Raw genomic sequence first — 17,637 nt, 5'->3', positions numbered from 1 at the left:
TCTAGGACTTGAACTTAATGAGGGTAAACCCTTAGTCGGTGTGCTTGAGGATTGGGTAGTCAAGCTTCTGTTGTTCTAATATCTATATTCAGCCTGTCGGCCTATGTAATTATGAAGTAGTTGTGATTTAGATCATTTCATCTTAAGTGTATTTTGCTATGTATTTTCATGCTTAAGATGAAAGTGTGAATCTAGTGCACATAGATTTAGATGAGTATGAGTTAAGAATATTTTAGATGTTGTAGATCTTTAGTTATTTTTATCAAGTCTCCTGAATGTGTAACACATCCTTCGAGTGGTTTGACGAGCACATCTCAGGCTGAAGTTTATTGGCAGGTCAAAGGCCAAACAATGTCTCCAATATTCTTCTCTCGAGGCGTCGGATGTTTAGTTATTTTTGTCAAGTCTCCTGAATGTGTAACACATCCTTCGAGTGGTTTGACGAGCACATGTCAGGCTGAAGTTTATTGGAAGGTCAAAGGCCCAACAATGTCTCCAATATTCTTCTCTCGAGACGTCGGATGTTTCATTTTGTTTGTTTAATGACTTGAACTATTTATTTCATCCCTCAGAAGGTTCGGAGAGCCTACGACATTTAAATATTGCGGTTTATGGATTTTAATTTGTTTAAAAATATTTATGGGGCTCTGAAAATTTCACTAAATATCCTGTTAATGTATTGTGACATTGTGACATGTGGAACCCAAGAAAAATCCCACAATGCCATTTCCAATTATTGATTGTATTTATTAATTAAGGAATTTGCTCTAGGTTAATTTAAACAATTTCTTCGAAGGATTTATTCAACAAATTTTAAAGCAAGAAAGAAGGGGAAAACTTCAGGGCGTGACACCAACCGGAACTAAAGATGTAGCCAGGCCATGACCAATTGTTACTTTTTTTTATTGTTTTTAACATTGAATATTGATTTCACTCCATCCCCAAATCATCCCAAATAAATCATCACAGATCACAAATCCAACAGATCACATAACAAAAGATACATCCAAATCCTCAAATCGATCATCTCCAAATACATCACAAATTCTATAAACTTACATCACAAGTTGTAAAAAATCATCACAAATACATCACATGAATACATCACACACAAATAAAACACATCTCAGATCTTCAATCACAAATTCTAAAAAAAAAAAATCGCTGAGCAGGCCGCCGGCCGCGCCGTCTCCCGCGGCCCGCCGCCCTCCCAATCTCCTCCTCCGCGCGCGTCTCCCGCCGCCGCAGCCCGCTCCTCGCCGGCTCTGTGAGAAAAGAGGATAAGAACTGTGTGAGAGAGAGGAGTAGTAGGAAGACAAGGAGAGGATAAGAGTGAGGAGGAATACGAGATAGAAATTTTTGAGGATACGTGCAAAGGGATTATATACGGTATATTCATTTTTACTCCTGGTTGGTAATACCAACCGGGATTAAAGATCGATATAAACTTTAGCCCCGGTTGAAAACAACAACCGGGACTAAAGATCACTTTAGTCCCGGTTGGTAACACCAACCAGGAGTAAAGATTTTTGAGGACCTGACAGCCTCTGATACGAGGTGAACCGGGATTAAAGATGATCTATGAACCGGGACTAAAGATCGTATAGTCCCCTTGGACAAATAAACCAGGACTAAAGATTATCTTTAGTCCCGGCTTTTTAAGTAACTGGGACTATTATGGAAATCGGCCGACCCAGCAAAGATCACCTGTCCAGTAGTGCTAAAAACAAATAAATTAAAATAAGGGAGATAAATCAGCAGTCGGCAAATTTATAAATTCTATAAAAACTTCAGTCATATGATATTTCTTATGAAGAAACTACGCCCTTTCTAAATCTGAAGATGAGCATACACTCAGAATTAACGAACAGACACATATGTGTTATGGGGAGGGGAAAGGATTCTAGACTAAAACTTCTAGTTTCATTACCAACGCACATGCCCTCCAGGGGACTAGATTGGGGAGAGCGCAGCGGGTTGTTGCCTCTCTCCACCGCAGGCCTCTTCTACTTCATGGCTGGTGAGTCCCCATCCATCTGTCCTCGTTGGTGCGACGCCCGGATTTGGACGGCCACGAACCCCCGATTAGAGGCGGTGGAGATTGGGAGGAGGAGGAACACGACGCCGTGCGGGGAGGTGTGGGATTTGTGGACAGAGGGGATGTGGGGGCACGACGGCGGTGGGGTTGGGGAAGACGTGAGCCGGCGAGCGCCGTCTCGATCTCTCGGCAGTGGAGGCAGCGTACCGACGAGGGAGGAGGACGCAAGATGCGTTGTCGCACAGGAGGGTTGTAGGGGATCAAATGAAAAATAGTAAGACTAGATGTGGAAGGACCTTGATACAAAAGAAGTTTTCTGATGGGTCAACAGGAGGTTTCGCCCAGGGGTGAAAACAAAGTGGATTCAGACGGACAGTGGTTATACCATATTATAAACCATATTTTTTAAGCAGACTTAGAGCGGGTACGGATAGTAACTACTGGAGAAGTGATCTTTGGAGGGACGGACAATTTTCACAATAGTCTCGTTTCTAATAAGAACTGGGACTAAAGATTGTTTTTAGTCCCGGTTAAAAAAAATTTTGATCTTTAGTCCCGGTTGGTATTTCCAACCGGGACTAAAGATCATTTTTAGTCCCGGTTCATCCCATGTCAGAGGCATGTCAGGGGGCTGAGGATCTTTATTCCCGGTTGATACTACCAACCGGGACTAAAGATTACCACTTTAGTCCCTTTAGATCTGTAGTCTCGATTGATACTACCAATCGGGACTTAAAAATACATCTTTAGCCTCAGTTGGTAACTCCAACCAGGAGTAAATATTTTCTCCCATATCTTTCCAAACGAGATATTTAGATAAGATCGGATCATCTCTCCTCCTCCCCTCAGATCCGATCTCCTTCCTCCTCCACTCCCATCTCCTCCTCCCCCCTCCTCCCCTTCCTTCTCCTCCTCTCCCCTCTCCTCCCCCTCCTCCCCTCCCATCCGACGGTGGCGTCCGGTAGGCGGCCAGCGGCAGCAGGCGGCGGCCGGCGCGCATGCGAGGCGTCCAGGCGGCGTCCTTTTTTTTTCTTTTTTGATAATTTGTGATTTATAATTTCTTTTTTAAAAAAATTTGTGATTCATTGCATGGATCTGAGATGTATAATCTGTGGTGTATTTGATTTGTGTGTAATTTTTTTAATGATTTGTGATGTATTTGATTTGTTCGTATAAGTAACATAGGCTTTGTGATGTGAATGATTTGGGGTTTGATTTGGCATATGCATCCCAATTGATTTGGGAGGAAATACAGCGTTAACCCTGGCAAGTAGTAAAGAAACAATTTAAAAAAAAAAAGAAAAGGGGACCAACCTGGTATTTGAACCGGGACTAAAGACTCGCATCATTAGTCCCGGGTATTTGAACCGGGACTAAAGACTGGCATCTTTAGTCCCGGATTCTTTCTCCCGGTTCGCTACCCGGGAGAGAAAAGCGTTTCTCCAGTAGTGAGTGTATGGATGCGGATGTGGAGCGGATTGTTTCGGATGTCGGAGTCAGTGCGGAATCGGTTCGGAAATGGATTAAATTTATTGGATGTTACTTGTGTATGCAATCAATACAATATCGAGTTGGCAATGCAAGGAACAATAATACAATAATGAATAAACAACCCATCATAATAATTATATGCTTAGGTGCTAAACAACATGAATACATGATGTCCATAATATAAAAATTCAACTACGCAAGTGTGACATATGATGGTGAAAGCCTCATACTAAGAAATCTAGGTTAATTGATGAATTAGGCTATTGGATGGAAAACCTTATGTTATATGAAATAGGTAGAGTGGTTATATGTGTTGATAATTTTAGATTATCCGGCAAATGGTCTATCGGATAATCCGGTAGAAATGTCGGATAATCTGCATCTGCCAGATTTTAGAGATAACATATCCGCATCCGCATCTGCATCATACTATCCGCATCCGCATCTATATTCGCCGGATTTCTAAAATCCCATACCATATCCTCGTTTCCGACGGATTCGGAGCGGATCGGATCTGTAACACCCAAAAAAAATGTTGTTTTTGGTTTATTGAGGTAGCAACAATAATTAGTTAAATAAAGTTCCCTTGTAAGTGGGCCAGCTCGGCTTGGACCTAGGCCCATGAGCCCAGCCCACTTCCTTGCCCCTATCTAAAACCCTACAGGAGGAGGGACAGGATTCCCTCTTCTCTCCCCCCACCCCACGACGCCGAGACAGCCGCCCCCTCCCTCCTATGTACGGTGTTAGGTGTTCTTTCCCCTTCACGAGATTTCCTCTTCCATGATCTCTTGCACCGTATGATGGATCAAGAAACTAGTTGCAAAAACGGAATGAGGAGGAGGAGAGGAAGAAGAGGAGTGGTGAATTGGTGTTTTCCGTCATATTTATTTTTGTTCTCCATAAAACCCTAGGTGAGACTTCCCCACTGTTTTAATGTTGTTTTTGGGTGTTTTGAGAGTTTTAATTCGTGGTAATTAGGGTTTAGGTAAGGAGGTTTTATTGCTATGATTCGGATTGGTAATTCTACTCGCGGGCAGATTTACAGGGGTTTGGTATTTCATCAATTAGGATATCAAAACGGCTTTTTCCGGAAAAGTGTATAACTAGTAAGTTGTAGACAATGTTTGGATCTATCTTCTCGCCAAAGGGCGCGATTTTATCTCAAGTGGTTTAGGCGATATGAATTTTTTTAGTATGACTGTTGTTTTTATGTCATAATCTGGATAGTAGTCGATTAAACTGTTTTTAGAGGGGCTAAACAGATGAATTAGCTTTTGTAACTATAAACGAAGTTGTAGGTATTGCTTTGATCTTTCCATATTGGTAAAGTACATCTTTATTGGATTTTTAAATCTTGAGATATAGAGTTTTTACTCTCTGCTGTCTGAATTTCTAGACAGATGATAAACCCTGTTTTCAAGTAGGAATTAGCCCCTCAAAATGTCAGAATTAAAATATTGTTTGCACATACATGTTGTAGGTCTTTGTCTGTAGATCTTCAGAGTATATTTATTTGTATCCATAATCTTTGTAGTTTTATAGATATAAAAATGTGAAGCAGCAGTGCTGTAGTTTGAGAACGACTTTCGTTGTTTTGTACGTTTCTTGGGTTGTGGACTGCGGGTGTTTATTTATTGCATTGTATGAATTTGGGAGTTTGTATGCTAAGGTTATAATTATGAAAATAGGTTGTGGTGCTCCGGATAATGCTTGGTATCGTCTCTTCGTTGTTCGAGGCAAGTAAACGTAGCGGTGGTTTGCTACAGCTTTGACTTGTTATTTGATTCTACCTCCACTTTGAAATTATATATCATCAACCAAGATATTATTATATGTTACACAGAGGATTTACCTATCTGAATCATACTTATTGATTTTACACTGTTTATGGTTATACTTTATGCTCTTGGCTATAATAACCTTATACTGATCTGCATCGAAGGAATGTGGTTATGATGTTATACTCTGGAATTCATACTGCATTTGCATCACTTGCATTGCATTTGAAGTTATGTCATGAACCTATGGTTGCGACCGTACCGGTACAGCATCGTATATTGTCGTAATACGATGCAGCTTCACACCTTGTTGGGTGTGAAGGTAGGAGTACATATCATTGCATTGCATATGCACATATTGCAGAATGTTATGAATATTATCGATCGAAGATGTCTTTGAGAAGTGTTTTCATCTCTAGGATTTGTGAGTATATGTATTTGATTGGTGACGTTATGATGTTTTGGTCCTTGGATATTCAACTTGTCTTTATGTGAATCATAACTTGGCATTTAATTAGCTATATAATAAATCTGTGGTTTAAATAGCTTGTTAAAGCCGTTTGCTTGCTGAGATTTATTCCCACCCCCTTACAGTCTTTTCAGGTACATGCCATGACATGTTTTCATGAAGGGATGGGATTAGCTACACTGTCGCACGACATGAACTCACTTAGTCATGATTATTGTAATATGTTGATAAGATTACTTGTGTTTAGACATAATGGGTTAATTAAATACTAGAGTTATTGACCATTGTTTAACTACTCTTTCAAGGATATCCCTGCATGTCCATCAATTGTTGTAACATAACCTTAATCTATATGTTGATGCTTCCGTGATGTTTTCTTGTCTAAGGTAGTTGTTGCCGAAATTTGCTTGTTTTGGCACTTATGTATGGTTGTTTAGTAGCATCCCAGGCTTATGTGGTTTTCTGGGGTGTTACAAGATCGGATATTATCCGATCCGTTTTTACCCGTAGTTTCGCCAATAAAGAGATCCGATGGCTTGCAACGTTTGCGGTAAAAATCGAACGGCTCCTATTTATTTGATGACATGGTGTGTTAATTTGCATGAAAGCTTGCTGCTTTCACTATTTTAGATTATCGCATGAGAATCCTTCCGGAAATATCTCTAACTCTAACAGCCCCCTCAATCATAACTTATCTAAGTCAAGATTGTGTCTAAAATCTCTGAACAGAGATTGGTTTAGTAAAACCATCTGCTACTTGATCATCATATGAGATAAAATTTATCTCCAACTGTTTCCTAGCAACCCTTTCTCTTATAAAATGATAGTCTACCTCTATATGCTTAGTTCTAGCATGAAAGACAGGATTAACTGATAAATATGTAGCTCCTAAGTTATCACACCATAGCATGGCTGCTGAAGGAACCTGAACTCCAATTTCTTTAAGTAAAGTTTGCACCCACATTACCTCAGTTGTAGCATTTGTTACTGCTTTATATTTAGCTTATGTACTTGACCTGGAAACTGTAGCCTGTTTTCTAGCACTCCATGACACCAGATTTGAACCCAAAATGACTGCAAATCCACTTGTTGACCTTCTGTCATCTACTGATCCTGCCCAATCTGCATCAGAAAAAGCACTAACAAGAGTAGAAGGAGATATGTTAATCTTAAGACCAAGACCAACAGAAGACTTAATAATATATCTCAAAATCCTCTTGACTGTCATCCAATGCTGTGTGGTAGGATTATGTAAAAACTGACAAACCTTATTTATTGCAAAGGAAATATCTGGTCTAGTCAAAGTCAAGTACTGTAAAGCTCCAACAATGCTTCTGTATCAAGTTGCATCATGTTCCCATAGGGTGGAACCACTATGAACTGACAATTTCTCTGTAGTACAAATAAGTGTAGCAACAGGCTTACAACTTGATATACCTGCCCTTTTTAGTAGATCAGAACCATATTTCTCCCGAGTCAACAAAATACCATCTCTCACCTTGTTGACTTCTATACCAAGGAAGTAGTGCAAATCACCTAAATCCTTGAGAGCAAACTCTTGTTTTAAATCTTTCAACAAAGCTTGTACATTAAGTCATCAAATTGGCTCTTATGTTCATCCACAGAACCCGTTTGTTTCAATTCGAACATGGCATTGGCTTTGATGTGATGGGTTCCACAGTCAAACTCTTTCACAACAGCATCTCTAAACTCTTCCCAAACATGAAGGCCAACTTTCTGTTTCCAGGCTTTATACCAGTGCGATGCTTTTCCTAACAGGTTCAGTGATGCAGCTGACACCTTAAAACCTGCTGGGATCTGATACATAGCAAAGTATGTCTCACAATTGTCTACCCACACACTAGCATCTGGCCCATCAAATTTCGGGAAATCCATTTTTGGCATATTTCTTCTGAAATGGTTCTCATGGGCTACTCCCCTGTTTCCCTCTCCCAAGTGTGGCGCATGTGTTTCTCCTGTCTCAACCCTAGGTGGTGGTGTGAGTGTAGGCATGGGAATGGTTACCTGAGGTTGCTCCCTTGTCACAGATGAGGTTGCTTCCATTGTCCTGGTTGGAATCACCAGCGTCGCAGGCACGGTGCGCTTCACAGCTTGCATGACATGGATCTGTTCTTGAAGAACTTGCCCCAGCGATTCTAGCGACAAATCCACCTTGGCCTGCACTTGATCGAGCCTCTCTCCTTGCTTTTCCAACTTCTTGTCCATCACCTCCAGTTTCTCTTGAATCAGCCCCACCTTCTCCACCTTCTCCGCCAGTTTTTCCACCGCCGCCAACAACCTCTCTTCCATCTCACCCATCGCCGCCACAACTTGCCTCACTTGCACACTCTGCTTAGAGGGTGCCGTGGCGTTCCTCCACCGAATCCAACGAACCCTCGAACAGATTTACGGCGACGAACCCTTACGGGTATCACCAACTGAACTATGGGATATTACCGCCGGATCAAGAGAATACGAGGAAGCGCGCGCCGGTTCGCCTTGCTCTGATACCAGGTGTAATGCCCCGCTCACCGGCGTCGAGGTTTCTCGCCGTGAGCCGCCGGACAAGTGTGAACACGAAAGGAAATTGGGGAGAGTTCTTCGTTTTTCTTTCTTATTCGACAAGGGATGACAGTACCAGTACAGCATAATTTAACCCAACACACACATCCTCCAGGTCCACAAGCCAGACACTGGGCAACACACACATTACATAAATACGTAATCTCTCCTGGAAAGCGTCTACTGAGAACCCGCCTCCCCTGTATCCTTCTCTGCTTCGTTGGTCACCATCGGTTACACCGATAGGTGTGACACGTCCCCGTCGCCAAGCGCCACCACCACCCCTTCGCGCCGCCGCCGCTGCAGAGCGCCGCTGCCACCCGCTCGCTCTCCCTCTCCCACGCCGCCGCCTCCGCCTCCCCCTCGCGCCGTCCTCGTCGCCGAGCACCGCCACCACCCCCTCGCGCCTCCGCCACCTCCTCTGTCGCCGCCATCGCCGGTCACTCTTCCACCTGCACGACATCGACCTCCACGCCTGCCGGCCGCCCCACCCCGATGAACCCGCCTCCCGTGTCCCCCAAGCCCGCGCCGGCGGCACTCGCCTCAGTGGCGCAGGGGGTGGAGGACGACGAGGAAAAGGCGGAGGTGGATGACGGCGGTGGCGGCGGCGGCTACGCGCGGACGCCAGATTTGGGGTGCCCCTACTACTACGCTCCACCGAAAAAGGTGACGACGACGATGCCGCCGCCGCCTCCTGCGGCGTCGGCGGTTGGAGGGTGGGATTTCTTTAACCTGTTCTACGTGGTGCAGGAGGTGGCCGCAGTAGCCATCAGCAACGAGGATATGCGCACGATGAGGGAGCGGGAGGGGATCCCGGAGCTGGAGGAAGCGGAGACGAGGGGGCAAAGACGTCGGCGAACGCCGAGACCCCCAAAGCAGCAGAAACTCCGCTCGGAGTGGCCAATCAAGAAGAGGCCAAAGACGTGTGCGGGCTAGGTGGCGGCAGGCTGTAGGTGGCCGTGACGCAGCCTGGGCACGAGCTGCTCGCGGTGCTCAAGGAGATCGAGGAGCTCTTCGCGCGCGCCGCCGAGGCCGGCAAGGAGGTCACCGGCATGCTCGAGGCCGCCTCCCGTGTCCCAGAGCTCAAAGGTCTCACCTTAACTGCGTCTCATAGCATTTTCTCACATCGATTTCTCTCTTTCTTACTGCCACTTACTCTATCTGTTAGAAAACGATAGATGAACAGTGAAAACAGTGAATCCCTTCAAGTTTTATTGATCTCAATATGTCCCCTTTGATAGTGAGGATTTGAATGTGTACAAGCCTAGGATTCTCCTAGGATTTAAGGGAGATTTAAGCCACTAAATATGGTTGATTATGTGTCACAAATACACCATAATATGGCTGTTACAAGTCACTTGATTCTTGCCATTGTTGCTCTTTGATGAGCCTTTGATGAGATCAAATATGCCTCATGATGCTTTTGTAACACTCCCCCTTTTGATCGAGTCCATCTTGAGATCAACTTGTTGTTTAATTCCTTCGAAAAACCCTGTGGGGAAAAAAAGGAATACTGTGATTGGTGATTACTCTATCAGAAACCTGTAAGGTTTAAGGAGTAATCCATGCCTTGTTTTATCTCTGGAAAAACCCCTGTGGGGAAAACATGAGATAAGGCATAAGCTTGTATCTAACATTGTCTCATTAAAAACTTTGTATTAAAAACCGGATGGTAAAAACTCACAAAAGGAAAAAAGAGTACAATGTGATGTATTTGAACAAGGTCCATCATTCAGAGAGTCTCCCCCTGAAGCTTGCAAGTCTCTGAGTAGTCTCATACCAATTCCCTTAACACATCTCTCGAACGAGGAAGTAGGTAGGGATTTAGTGAAGAGATCTGCCAGATTATCACAAGACTTTGTCTGTAAGATGTTTATTCTCCACTTTGCTGAAGCTCATGGGGATAAAACAACTTAGGAGCAATATGTTTGGTGATATTGCTCTTGATGTAGCCTGTTTGCATCTATGTAATACAAGCAGCATTGTCTTCATAGATAATAGTAGGTGATTCTGATGAACCAATGCCACAAGATTGCTCAATGTGGTTTATCATCCTGCGGAGCCACACGCATTCACGTGATGCTTCAAACAGTACGATGATTTCTGAATGATTTGTGGAGGTAGCCACTAATGTTTGTTTAGATGACTTCCACGATATGGCCATTCCTCCATGGAGGAATACAAAGCCTATTTGTGATCTGGCGTTGTGGGGATCAGACATATAGCCAGCATCAGTGTACCTAACCAAGCTAGGATCAGCAGTTTTCTAAAAGAATAAGCCAAGATCCTTAGTGCCATTTAGATACTTGAGGATTTCTTTTCCTCCGGTCCAATGACGCTTAGTTGGAGCGGCACTATGTCTTGCTAACAAATTGACTGCAAACGCAATGTCTGGTCTAGTACTATTTGCAAGATACATAAGTGCTCCAATGAGACTGAGATAGGGATATTCTGGTCCTAATATCCCCTCTCCTTCCTCCCGTGGTCGGAAAATGTTTTTTTCTTTATCGAGTGATCGAACAACCATGGGAGTTTTGTTTGGATGTGCTTTGTCCATATTGAATTTCTCCAATAATTTCTGGACATAGGCAGATTGGTGCACTAAAATGCCTAAGTGAAGGTGCTCGATTTGCAAACCTAAGCAAAATCTGGTTTTACCCAAATCCTTCATCTCAAATTCCGCCTTAAGGTGGTGGCGGGCTTCATTAATATCTTGTGTGTTGCCAATGATATTCAAATCATCTACATACACTGATATAATGCAAAATCATGTGGAGGATCTTTTGATGAATATGCAGGGGCAATCATCATTGTTGGAGTAACCTTTCTGTAGAAGGTACTCACTTAGTCGGTTATACCACATTCTGCCCGACTGTTTGAGACCATAGAGTGATCTTTTGAGCTTTACACAATATATTTTGCGATTTGAGCTTCCATTCGGTATAGAGATCACATCGTGGACCTTCATATATATGTCCGAATCTAGTGACACATATAAATATGCTGTCACGACATCCATCAACTGCATAGATAGACGCTTTTGAATTGCTAGTGAAATCAAATATCGGAACAAAATTCCACTTATGACTGGAGAATATGTTTCATTGGAATTAATGACGGGTCTCTGCGTGAACCCTTGTGCTACAAGCCTCGCCTTATATCTCACCACCTCATTGTTCTCATTCCGTTTCCGGATGAAAACCCATTTGAAACCCACGGGGAAGGTTTTTGGAGGTGTAGGTATTACTTGTGAAAATACCTCTCTTTTATTAAGGGAGGCTAACTCTGCTTCAATTGCTTCCTTCCATTTGTTCCAGGCCGAGCGCTTCTACCATGGATTTTGGATCTGGATCATTTTGGATGGTATCTGCAACTGATGATGCAAAGTATATGTCGACAATTGTAGTCTTACGGTTGAATGATTCTCCAGATTCAACATAGTTTACAAAAATTTCATGCACCCCAGTTGACGACTCAGTATTTCCCAAATGATCGTGTTGGGGCGTTCCAATATCCCATCATCAGAAATTGAGTGCACTGTTGATGTGGGAAGTGGATCCGATGAATCCACTTGGTGTCTCTCAACTTGAGGTTGAGTTTCATTTACTGTATCATAGGATTCTATCCTTTGTTTTCTCGTGCACATTCGAGGATTTGCCGTAATTCTCCCACTCTCTTTCGAGGAAGGGAGTTGAATTGTTTTATTTGGTACCTCTATTTTTTCCGGCACATTCCTTGCGGGAATGTATGATTTTGTGACTCTTTTACTCACACTAAATGAGTATGGCAAATTGTTTGCAGCTACCTGCAAATCAATGATCTGTGGTATGAGGATCCTCCTTTAGGGTGTCTAAGGCATCCCAATTTATTTCCGGGCATTCAGTGTGATACTTGAATTCTCCCCCTAATGCCTGGAAAAATGATCTTCATCGAAGATACAATCAGCGTACCGGGCCGTGAGTAAATCCCCTGTAAGGGGCTCCAGGTATTTAATAATCGACGGGGATAAATATCCCACATAGATCCCCGTTTTCCTATGAGGGCCCATTGATGTATGTTTTGGTGGTGAGATCGGTACGTATACAACGCAACCGAATTTCCGCAGATGGGAAATATTAGGAGGATCACCACGAACCAATTGCAACGGGAAAGTTGTATGGTATGCAGTTGGGCGCAATTGTATTAAGTCACCAGTGTGTAAGACTGCGTGACTCCAACATGAGGTTGGTAGGTTACAATTTTGCAATAAGGGTCTGGTAATGAGTTTTATTCTCTTGATAAGAGATTTGGCTAAACCATTCTGTGTGTGAACATATGGTACAAAATGTTGGACTTCAATTCCTAAAGCCATACAATAATCATTGAAAGCTTTGGAAGAAAATTCTGCAGCATTGTCTAATCTGATTGATTTTATCTGGTGTTCAGGTTGATTTGCTATGAGTCTGACGACTTGTGCAATCAATTTTGCAAAAACATGGTTCCATGTCGATAAGAGACACACATGGGACCATCTTATAGATGCGTCTATTAGAACCATGAAATACCTGAATGGCCCAGACAATGGTTGAATGGGGCCACAAATGTCTCCTTGAATGCGTTCAAGAAACTTTAGTGGCTCAGCCTTTATTTTGAGATATGAGGGTCTCAAAATTAATTTCCTAGTTGCACATGAGGTGCACACAAAATCTGATGATTCTGGGAATTATCTGTCACTCATACCATGTCCATCATTCCAATGCCGGGATGATTCCCGTAATAATCTATATAATGCGAAATTTAAATTCATAAGAATAAAAGCAAAATATAGAAAAACACACATGAATATGTGTGATTATTACATTTATAAATAGGGGTACCAACATCATGTCTTTTATTACAATGTTTACTCATGCAAAATTAAACATAGAAGTTATATGGTGCCTAATTAAGGTCTCCATAAATGTCGTTGGAAGAATATTCCACGAGCATGTCGTCGATGTCCAAAGAGCCTTCCTCTTCATTTGCCGGAGCCTTGGATTTTGCTCGGTCCCGCTCCTTCAGGAATGGGGTCCATAGCTCCAGTCTCCAGCACTCTAGAGGCGAAGTGTGCTTCATGCTTTTGGTTGGTCTGTGTATGACCCATAGACTTCATGTATAGATCAACAAGATGTTTAGGGGTCCTGCATTTCTTAGCAATATGATTGTAGCAACCACACCTGTAGCAGGCGGTTTTGTTGTCACTATCATTATTTGGCTTCGAATTGCCTTTTCCCTTTTGAGCGTTCCCACGTTGCTTTTTGGCTCTCTAGCGTTTGCGCTTGCCAGATGAACTTCCAGTCTGGGTATTCCCATTGGGAATATTTTTCTTCTCATTTGCATGTACTTCAGGCAGTGGTGCAGTGCCAAATGGGCGCTGGTTTGAGTTCCATACAGTGAGCTCATGGTTCTTTTCTGCCTGTTTCAATGTCTGAATGAGTGAAGAATAGACTGTGAAATTCTTCTCACGGTATTGTTGAGTGATGATCTGTTCTGATGGGAGCATTGTAGACAAAGTCTTCTCAATTTTCTCCGCTTCAGAAGGTTCATTCTTACAAAACCGGAGCTTAGAGCATATCTTATGAACAACATGGTTGTATTCGTCTATAGTTTTAAAATCCTGTAGACGTAAGTGATTCCACTCATGCGATGCCTCAGGGAGGATAATCGCCATATGCTGTTCATATCGATTTTTCAGAGATGTCCATAAAACTTGTGGGTCCTCCTCCTCTAACATGTATTCCATTTTCAAATCCGGGTGGATATGATTCCTTATTATTCTTAAGGCAGAGAATTTTGACATGTTAGAGGGGGGGACGGTTCCATCTGTTGTATCATCTATACATCTGTATAGTCCATTGGTTGACAGACTCACTTTGAGATCCATCGCCCAAATAGGGAAATTGGAACCATCGAGAGCGAGAATATCAAACTCTTTGGTTTCCATCTCACCTACATTGTGATAGCCAAAATTTTGAGAAATTATGGCATAGTTGGGAAAATAAAATAACATAGGGCGAGGAGAATAAATTTGCAAAGTAATTGTATAATAAAAGACATGGAAATGCTTAAACAAAACCATATATTAACAATATCAGAGAATTACAAAGTGCTGATGGCAAATGTAAAACTCTAATTATTTGCTAAAATTTAAATGACCAAAAGGTCAAGTACTATAATGTAAATGCTGAAAAATATAAATATAATTGGGTAATGGGCCGAAATAAAGGTTTCGGCCCACTTCCCCTTGCGGTCCACGGAGGTGGGGAGGTGGGGTGCGGGCGCGGCCTGGCCCATTCGGCAGGCGCGGGGGTGGCGGCCCATTAGTGTGGGAGGCTAATAGGCCAGCCTAGCCTGGGTGCGACGCCGTGGCGCGGCGACGCAGCTAGGGCGCGTCTGCCACCGCCGATGGCTGGCCGGCGCAGCCGCCCGTTGAAGCCGCCTCCGCCGCCGGCCAGTGAGAGAGGCGGCGCGACGTGGTGCCATCGGGCGCCGGCGTTGAAGCCGCCTCCGCTGCCGGCCAGTGGGAAGGGCGGCGCGAAGTGGTGCCATCGGGCGCCGGCGCAGCTGGGGCGAGGCCGCCGCTGCCTATGGCTCGCCGGCGCCACCCGCAGCCGCCACCATCTCGCCGCCATCGACTCCGTGCAGCTGTGGCTGCCACCGCCGCCAAGGACGCCCCCCGACGCCTCCGGGCTGTCGTCGACGCTATGGACGTCGGGCTGACGCCGCAGGGATGCAGCCGACGCCGTGGACGCCGCGGGAATGCAGCCGATGCCGTGGACGCCACCGACGCCACCACCGCCGCCACCCTGCGCCCTCCCCCCCTCCTGGACCCTTCACTCCCCTTGGTTAGGCCTCCTCCTCACCCGAGGGTGGGGGATGGCTAGGCCTGCCGCCGCCGCTTGTCTTGGCCGGGACATGCCCAGTCTTGATGATGCGGCGGGGGTCGGGGAACGATGGGGCCGGTGGAGGGGTGGAGCTCTCGCCGGAGCCCCCTGCTGCCATATAGAACGGCGGGGCTCCGCGGCGTGCAGCGAGTGTTCCTCTGAAGAGGAACTCCGGCGGGTTGGCCGGTGTCGGTGTGTGTAGCGGTGTGTGCGGCGGTGTCTCCGGCGTGTAGTCCGGTGATGGTGGTGGAGAGATGACGCGGCGAAGATGACGGGTCCAGCTGTGATGAGGGCTGAAGGCCGTCACCACGTCCGGCATCTCCTGCTGCGGTCGCACCATTGCGGTCCATCCATGCGACGCACAATGGTGCGGTACATCCACCAGAATTCTTTCTGGCACTGTGCACATGTCCAGCATCGCCGGAAACCCTCGGCGAGTGGTGAGGGTACTGGAGTCGGTGTTACCGGCTCCAGTGTTCCTTTGGGCAGCAGCGCCGTTGTCGCGGCGTCGTCCTCCATGTCCGGCGAAGCCAGGAGGAGGAGACGGGGGGCCACGGCCGGCATTGCCAGCACCACGGCCCCTGCTGCGTCGAGTACGATGCACTGGAGCCCGAAGGATCCTCTCAAGCTGCTGCAAGAGACGATGAAGGTGGCGTGCACGGAGGTTGCGGGGAAGGGAGGATTCGGTTGTGAGAGGAACAGAACGAGCCATTCTTACCCTGCACGTGCCGGTGAGTTCTTTCACCGTTCTTGCTCGGTAGAGCGTGCTGATAACGTGTTAGAAAACGATAGATGAACAGTGAAAACAGTGAATCCCTTCAAGTTTTATTGATCTCAATATGTCCCCTTTGATAGTGAGGATTTGTATGTGTACAAGCCTAGGATTCTCCTAGAATTTAAGGGAGATTTATGCCACTAAATATGGCTGATTATGTGTCACAAATACACCATAATATGGCTGTTACAAGTCACTTGATTCCTGCCATTGTTGCTCTTTGATGAGCCTTTGATGAGATCAAATATGCCTCATGATGCTTTTGTAACACTATCTATGGAACACACATTGTACTGCCGGGAAGGGATGAACAGATCCCTTTTGCTGTTTGTGGAAATCGCAAGGTTTTGAATTGATCTTTTATGTCTAAGAGAAAGGCATTTGTCATAACTTGGATATACTGCTTTTTTATGCTCAGGGTATCATGGAATTTAGATGGTACTGTTCTTTGTTTAGGACCGCCTGTGCCTCTGGAGATTGGACAGAGCATATTTCATAAAAAAGTGCCTTTCAATATTCTTGGCTGATGTAAATAACCTTTAAATATTTCATAAAGGTGCTGATCCTGGTCAATTCGAGCATGGTTAGCCTCTTTTTTTGTTTGCTAATTTCAAACGGAATTTTCTTGGTGCTGTTTATGTTCCATCAACCAAATATGGAAGATTGATTTCATGAAGTTTCTTGTCTGGCACATTTTCTTATTGTAAAAAAAAACAAATTTTCATGTGCCATTTAACCATGTTCGTAACATTTGGTATTCCAAGAAGTAAAGGAAGTGACCCTGTTCACACAGCTGCGGTTGGTGGTGTTCACGCTGAAATGCAGAAGTAATTGGCTCCCGTATCATCACCAACTTCACAGTCTTATCAGTGATTAGCAGGTAATATTGTCCTTCCATGATACGCAAATGCTACCCATGCAGATTTTCCTTCGAAGATTTGATTGTGTTATGAACTGCGTTGCATATCGATGCAGGAATTGAAATGACAAAATAGATGTTTTTTAGTGTTGTCTGTGCATATGGTCTGGAAACAAATATGTCCCCAGTAGCTCACGTATTTCATCTGCGCTCTGAATAAGTACTTACCTGCAGCCTGTTCCCTTTATGAAATATTTGTTGTTTGCTTCATTCAATCTTTTTGTCATTAATAATTTTTTTTGTGGTAGAGGCAACATGGCATGTTATTATAGCTATTGTTCCAATATATGCTACAACTTGAAGAATTTTTTCCATGAATGTGTTGGTCTCTCCCATTCAATCACAGTAACCATTTAACAACTTCACATGGTATCAAATATCGCTGGGTGGTTCATGAAGTTGTGAGTAGACTTATCAAATACTTAAATAACATGTAGCCCAACAATAAAACCCAGAATATATCTATAATTTTCAGATGGCTCTATTGGCAATGGAAGGAAAAGGCAGTGCTGGCTTCTCTGTGACAGCAGAAGGTAAAACTAAAGAGACTGAAAAGATAAAACGGTGTCAGTGCCCTGCTCTACTCCTTCCTTTTTTTTCTTTCTTTTTTTTTTTGGCTAAAACTGATTTGTTGGTTTTCTCCTTTGCAGGTTTTTTTTTGGAAAGTTCACTGAGGAGACCAACATCGAGGGAAGAAGATGTT

At 44.2% G+C, this 17,637-nt stretch overlaps 1 protein-coding gene and 2 long non-coding RNA genes across 3 annotated transcripts; 2 read left to right on the top strand and 1 right to left on the bottom strand.

Moving 5' to 3' along the window:
* Window positions 1-984: 984 nt before the first annotated feature.
* LOC107278897 (uncharacterized) lies at window positions 985-2,314 on the bottom strand. Its single transcript, XR_001539814.3, has 2 exons — window positions 1,931-2,314; window positions 985-1,265 (listed from the first exon to the last, which is right to left on the bottom strand). It is a non-coding gene; the product is annotated as an uncharacterized lncRNA (long non-coding RNA).
* A 1,912-nt stretch (window positions 2,315-4,226) lies between these two features.
* Window positions 4,227-6,161, top strand: LOC136351734 (uncharacterized). The gene is made up of 3 exons (XR_010734864.1): window positions 4,227-4,440; window positions 5,218-5,265; window positions 5,902-6,161. It is a non-coding gene; the product is annotated as an uncharacterized lncRNA (long non-coding RNA).
* A 2,359-nt stretch (window positions 6,162-8,520) lies between these two features.
* On the top strand, window positions 8,521-9,737 carry LOC4346954 (uncharacterized). The gene is made up of 2 exons (XM_015755804.3): window positions 8,521-9,004; window positions 9,089-9,737. The coding sequence occupies exons 1-2, from the start codon at window positions 8,834-8,836 to the stop codon at window positions 9,272-9,274; spliced, it is 357 nt and encodes a 118-aa protein (XP_015611290.1). The 5' UTR covers window positions 8,521-8,833; the 3' UTR covers window positions 9,275-9,737.
* The last annotated feature ends 7,900 nt before the right edge of the window (window positions 9,738-17,637 follow it).

The sequence above is a fragment of the Oryza sativa genome, chromosome 9 (genome assembly GCF_034140825.1).
Source record: "Oryza sativa Japonica Group chromosome 9, ASM3414082v1".
NCBI lineage: Eukaryota > Viridiplantae > Streptophyta > Magnoliopsida > Poales > Poaceae > Oryza > Oryza sativa.
This window is presented reverse-complemented; position numbering and strand designations above follow the sequence as displayed.